Raw genomic sequence first — 6,447 nt, 5'->3', positions numbered from 1 at the left:
TATTTTTACTGCCCAAAAATGTTATAGCAATTTATCTAATTTTGATTAACTGCATATAAAAGAAGCTCCTATAAAACAATCTTGAGATTGTTTTGAAGTATGCATGTGTACATTGTTAGGTTAGAAAGTATAAAGGATCAAAGTTGATGCCTTATTTGCAAATTAACAAATTAGTCTACCATTATTTTACATACATATTCTGAAAAAAGACATGAGGCTTTCTGGATTAGAGAAACAGTTTATTACTCACAGCAAAATGCAGCAGCCATTTTGTACTTCACGAATATCTCATTTCACCCAGAAACTGAAAATCCAACAAATTTTCACATTCACTAGACTGTGAACAGCATTGTCCCTTCAACTTTGATATGTACTCCTAAATCTTTATTCTATAGCCTCCGATCTCGGATCCTGTCCCTTAATTCCTAGGTTTTTATAACAGCATCATTCTAAAATATATTGATAAAGGATTTCTGCAAAGATAAGGCTTTTAAATTAAGCTTGGTCTTTTTCTAAGGAAAGGTTACTTTAAACAGCTCTGTTTAATAATGGGACTGCATGGTAAATTAAAAATCAAGATTGAAATAATCCCATTACTTACAAAATGGAGTAAACATCTATTTACATGTTTAAAATCTGCCTTCAGATGTTTTTGTTTTGAGAAACATTTCGATTAATTAAACATCAATCTGTCATCAACCTCAAATCCCTTTTAAGGTCAAAAGATCAAAAAAAAAAAATTCATCCATCACTAAATGTTTATAGTTTAATGCTAGTTTGGACTAAACAGGACAAAATGACCTGACACAAGTTCAGCTCAACAACTATAACCGTTTTGAACATGTAACTTCAGTACCTACAAGAAATTAAAAGAGTAATGCATAGTTTGCACATTGGTACTTGAAATGGAAAATCTTATCCCATTATAGAACATATGTGCTGGATAGACTTGAGAAGAGAAGCAATTGTTTTAATTTCTACAGTACTTCGGAGAGGTACTTGAGAAGACTTTTTCAAGTAATTTATCTTTTGTTGAGCATGGCTATAATCTTTTTATATATTCTATATTTGTATACATATATATTTAGAATCTGTACAGATATATGTTTGCATACATCTAGTATATTCTGTTTAGCATTTTAATAGACGTTTATTTGATATTAGAGTTCATCTTCAGGTAGCTCTTAGATCTTGATTTTTCCATATCATTAAGTGAGCTACAAAGCTTTTTAACTGAGCATGTGATGAAGTAGCCAGCTTCATATTAATATTATTTATCATTTAATTTATTTTGTTATGTATAATTTATTTTTCCCACTAGAATTTAAGTTGTATGAGGGCAGGAATATTGTCTGTCTTGCACACCATGGTATTCCCACTGCAACTCTCAATATATACTTATTGGCTCAGTGAATGAATAGATAGGTAAGTAATGAGCCAACAAGTAAGTTTTTAGGATTCTAAGTTCAAATCCCATTTTATCAGATATCTTTCAGTATATGTTTAAGAAAGTATATTGTGCTTTCTGTAAGATTATTTAATCATAGATTTTAGTGACATGAAAAAAAGGAAAACACTGAGAGAATACTGGCTTAAAATTGGAAGACCTGGTTTTGAATCCCGGTCCCTCCATGTATTAGATGTGTGATCCTTCGTTTCCTACTCTATAAAACATAGATGATAATTAATGAGATAAAATGAAAGGTATCTGAGATTCAAAGTTTAGATGACTCTGATTCTTAACAAGGATGTGGTAGTACTGTTTATTAGTAACTGAAATTATAAATTATGATGACCATAGGTTATTTAGGAAATAAATCATTTTATAGAAATAAATTTTTATTGATGCAGTAATTATAAAAAAACATATAAGCAATTAGAGAAAGCCATAAATAACATTTACATACCATAGTATTGTTTTTTTAAGTAAAATAAACTTATTTAATTTACTAAGAATACATACCCTAGATTTTTTTAACAAGAACATCTCGTTCCAACATATGCTAAAGTATGACTTGTTTTCCTGAAATACTAAAGCAAATCTTACCCTTGTCTAGAGTCCTATATATTAAAACAGTAGCTGGCCTACAGAGACTCAGCTTGAATTCTAGTAGCCCTGGAATAAAGATGCATTATATTGGAATAATTTTATACATCATAGAGAATGTAATGACTGAGTTTGTGTGTGTATGTGTGTGTATACATATATATATTATATTATAGACACATATATATAATGTAATATGTATAGAAAGAAGGTAATTGAAAAATTAGACTTTAAAAATACTAGAATTCTTTAAATAGTAGGATATCCCTAAAGAGTATAAAGTCTAGTGTCCCCCCAGCCAATGAAATTTCATTACTTCCTCATCAACTCTAATGTAAACTTATATGTCTAATTTACCTTGAATTTGTGAGGTCTAGATGTTTTCAGTATTGAACAGTGCATTGAACACCTTGAGAAGCCATAATTATGACAAACGATTTAAATAAAGTGGTTTTCTTACCACCTTAGAATCTAAAGATTTCTTCTCTTTCTTTATGTAGATTTGTGAAGATTTTTTTTTTTTTGCAATAGACAAAACTCCAAGAAGCTTATGGAAAAAGTGAAAAGTATTTAATGCCATGTTTTAGCAGTGAAAACACTAATTTTTATAAATCATATAAACTATTCATCACAGATAATGACTGGCACTTCATAGCCATCTCTAAAAGTCCAAATTACATTTTAGACAAGATATAGACTATACCAGCAGTTAAAGTATTTTATGCAATCCTGCATTTGTATGATTAACAATGCCATTATATTTCTTCTGCACAACTCAACTTTCACAGAGTTGTTTTCTACTAATAAATACTAAAACAAGATATTTTTCTGAAATATAAGAAATGTTCACAGTGGCTTAGTGACTTTTTCACATGATTTAAGCACCCATGGTAATTTTATATTACTGTATTTTTTTATAATTTCTAAACTATATCATGTATAATATTAGTTTAGATCATCTACTTAAAAGTAAATGCTAAATAAAATATATACATATACTTATTTGTTTTACAAAGAAAAATAGCTGCAAAAATTTTCCCTTCATTCTTGCTAAATAAAAAAAATATATATCTATTTGAGAGAATTCTTTACTGTATAATATTTGATTTTAAAAATATAAAGAAATAATTACTCTAGCATACCTCACTTTAATTAAAATGATCTCACTAACAGTTTTATCTTTATAAATTTCTTGAAAACTTATATACATCTTAAATATCTCAGAATTTTATTTCCCTTAATCCCAAGAATATAATGCCTGGCCTCAAAATTATAATTACTTTATTTTAAACAACATACTAAGAATATGAGGTTATCGTATAATGTCTTAAAAAAGCCTAAATGGCATATGAAATGTAGGTCGTAGTTTTAAAATAGCAACAACATAGTTTTATAGCAATATCTGTTCAGCACAGTAGTGGGGGACTGCAGTAGGTAGCTTCATTACAACTCTTGCTCAGCAGCTAACTGCAACTACAATTTTAATGGTGTGGTTTCTTCAAAGGTCAGACAGGAAGCATCAATCCTAGGACCACACAAGTAGGCAAAGCTCATATACATCTAGGCAATATTTCAACCAGAAAAGCAGATATGTGCTACTTATACAATTCTTCATTTTAGGGTCACAATTTAAGTTATAAATATAATGCCTCCCCTATTTTAGGCTTGTTCATAGTTTCCACAAGTAGCAAGTTTGGATTTCCTTTTGCTTTACCCTAGGCAACCTGGAATTTACCTATGTTTCATTATTGGGTACAAAGAAGAACTATTTAAAAGACATAAAAAGTCTCTGTATACATAAAAAAAGAAAGTCTTCTTTTGGTACCTGACTCAAAGCAAAAAAATATTTTTTATGCAAAAACAGCTAACAAGTAGAACCTTTTGAAACCATGTTTAGATTAAGAATTTTAGGAATAATACAGCAGTCTCTCTTGATCGTGGTTTCTATTGCCCACAGCCAACTGCAATCCAAAAATATTAAATAGAAAATTCCAGAAAACAATTCACAAGTTTAAAATTGCACTTCATTCTAAGTAGCATGATGAAATCTCATGCCATTTGGCTCTGTCTTGCCTGGGACGCGAATCATCCCTTTGTCCAGCATATCTATGCTGTATACACTACTTGTTAGACACTTAGTAGTCATCTAGGTTATCGGATTGATTGTCAAGGTATCACAGTGCTGTGTTCAAGTAACCCTTAATGTAGCTTAACACTGCATAGCAACACCTACATCATTCACCTCACTTCATCTCATCATGTGGGAATTGTATCTCACATCATCACAAGAAGGGTACAATAAGGTATTTTGAGAGAGACCACATTCACATAATTTTTATTATCATATATTAAAATTGTTCTATTAATAGTTATTTGTGTTAATCTCTTACTGTGCCTAATTTATAAATTAAACTTTATTTTAAATATGTGTGCGTAGGAGAAAACAGTATATGTAGGGTTCGGTATTATCTGAGGTTTCAGGCTGGGGCTCTTGGAACATATCCCCTGTAGATAATAGGGGAGTACTATATCATAAAATGTAAAATTTTTCTGTCATGTAAATGTCATGAATATCTGTGGTTGTACGTGTCATATATGTATGTTAAAGTCAGCAACCCTCTGAAAATCAGCACTCTTCATTTTATTTGCATTCCTCAGTGATATATGTGACAATATACATTATAGAGATCAAATCCTTTAAAATAATTTTAATCTTAAAATTTCATATCTCAAGATGGGAGTTCACCTTATTTTGTTTTTTGAGGGAAACCACTAAGTCGAATTTAATTTTTTTTTCTGTTCCATAGAAGCATATTTAGTTCAATAAAATGCCTTGACAAAATATGCTTGAAATCTTAAGGGACAGTTCTGAGCTATTCCCAAATTAAAGTTCAGTGACCCAGGACATTGTGTTACAGCAAATGTTATCCTCAGTGCTTGCCTTGTCTAAGTACAAATCAGCAACTAAAAATATTTACATCTTGGCTCAGAACATGGAACACACATTCCCCATTCACCATCCAAATGATTGAATGATCCAAAAATATTTCCTCATTAAAATATCTTTAGCAATCACGTAGGATAGTTTTTAAATGATTATACTTTCAAAAGAGTTTAAGCAAAACAATGAAAATAACCTAGATACTTCATTTTTTCTAGGCTAATATCATGGAAATTCTTGTAGCCCTTGATTTTGAAAAAACATCTCAATACTTAAATGTGGACCTGAGAGGAAAATGGTCCTCATTGATGTCCATTATTTGTATCACTGAGTTCTTTGTGGTAGCAAAGTATATACTGGAGGGTTAGCGCTGCAGAGTGCTTGAGAGTATGGACCTGAGAACCAAGCATAGGTTTGAGCCCCCGCCCTATCATTTATGAGCAAGTGACGGGCTAAATTCACCTCTTTTGGCCACAGTTTTCTCATAATGTTATAAGTACCAAATAAATTACCACATATAAAGCATTTAGAACAATGTCCAGCATGTCGTATGCATCACATACTGTTTTTCAGTTTTTTTTTTTCATTCAAATTGTATTATTAAAGAGAAGCCCCTCTTCAGACTTCTAGTTGACTATTATTAACCAGTTCCTATACTTATGTGTATTTAGTGCACTCTCTGGTTCATGTGTATGTATGTATAATCTATACTATATAGTACACACACATATATATATATATATGTAAACCATATAATATATGTGGTGTATATGTGTGTATGTATATATGTGCATGCATGTGCAAGAGGGAGACATGAAAGAAAAAACATTTTTGAGGCAAAATACATAATACAGAAAAATAAAATACAGAAAATTGAAAAAAAAAAAAAAACCCTCATCATTAGATCCAACCTTTGATGATGGCAAAGAACACACTTACCCTTCCAAGAAAGCTCCACTTTTAAGTAGTTGATGGTTGGAGCTTGGGCTCTTTGTTTTGCTGTCTCTGTTTAGTGTTTCCTTCAACATGTATTCTTCATAATACATTTTGAAATAATCTTGTTAAAATCTGATACAGTATCAGTTCATGTAGTCTGGAGGATTCTTGATTTCTGGGCTGACATTGTAATGTCAGTTTTATGAGGCAGTCAATCAACAACTTGCCAGAAAATAAAAGTCAAAAGGCTTATTTTCTCAAGCATAAGTCATCTTCCCAAGATAGTTAGCTGGCACATATCCCTTTTGCCCTTGAGCTTCAGCTAACCACCACTCTTTATTGCCACTTAGGTCACAAAATCTAAGTATATGAACTCTTTGGTATTCCTGAAGGCTGAGTTCATGGTCGCTCCGTGCTTGAAAGGCATGAACTGCATAGAAAATCTAGACAAAGAAGCAAATGATATTATTAAAAACAGAACCTAAAAATGTTGACAAACACAATAAAAGTTTCCAAGCTTTTA

The 6,447-nt window shown here is 31.1% G+C and overlaps 1 protein-coding gene across 1 annotated transcript in view; it reads right to left on the bottom strand.

Moving 5' to 3' along the window:
• Positions 1 to 5,800: 5,800 nt before the first annotated feature.
• The window catches only part of ARHGEF38 (Rho guanine nucleotide exchange factor 38), a 117,935-nt gene continuing 117,288 nt past the window's right edge, over positions 5,801 to 6,447 (bottom strand). Inside the window, exon 14 of the mRNA XM_006918890.3 lies at positions 5,801 to 6,367. Coding sequence (XP_006918952.1) covers positions 6,182 to 6,367 — 186 coding nt within the window. The 3' untranslated portion in view covers positions 5,801 to 6,181. The remainder of the gene's footprint in view (positions 6,368 to 6,447) is intronic.

The sequence above is a fragment of the Pteropus alecto genome, unplaced genomic scaffold, assembly GCF_000325575.1.
Source record: "Pteropus alecto unplaced genomic scaffold, ASM32557v1 scaffold5, whole genome shotgun sequence".
Lineage (NCBI taxonomy): Eukaryota > Metazoa > Chordata > Mammalia > Chiroptera > Pteropodidae > Pteropus > Pteropus alecto.
Note: the sequence above shows the minus strand (reverse complement) of the source record. Positions and strands in the feature narration are given on the sequence as shown.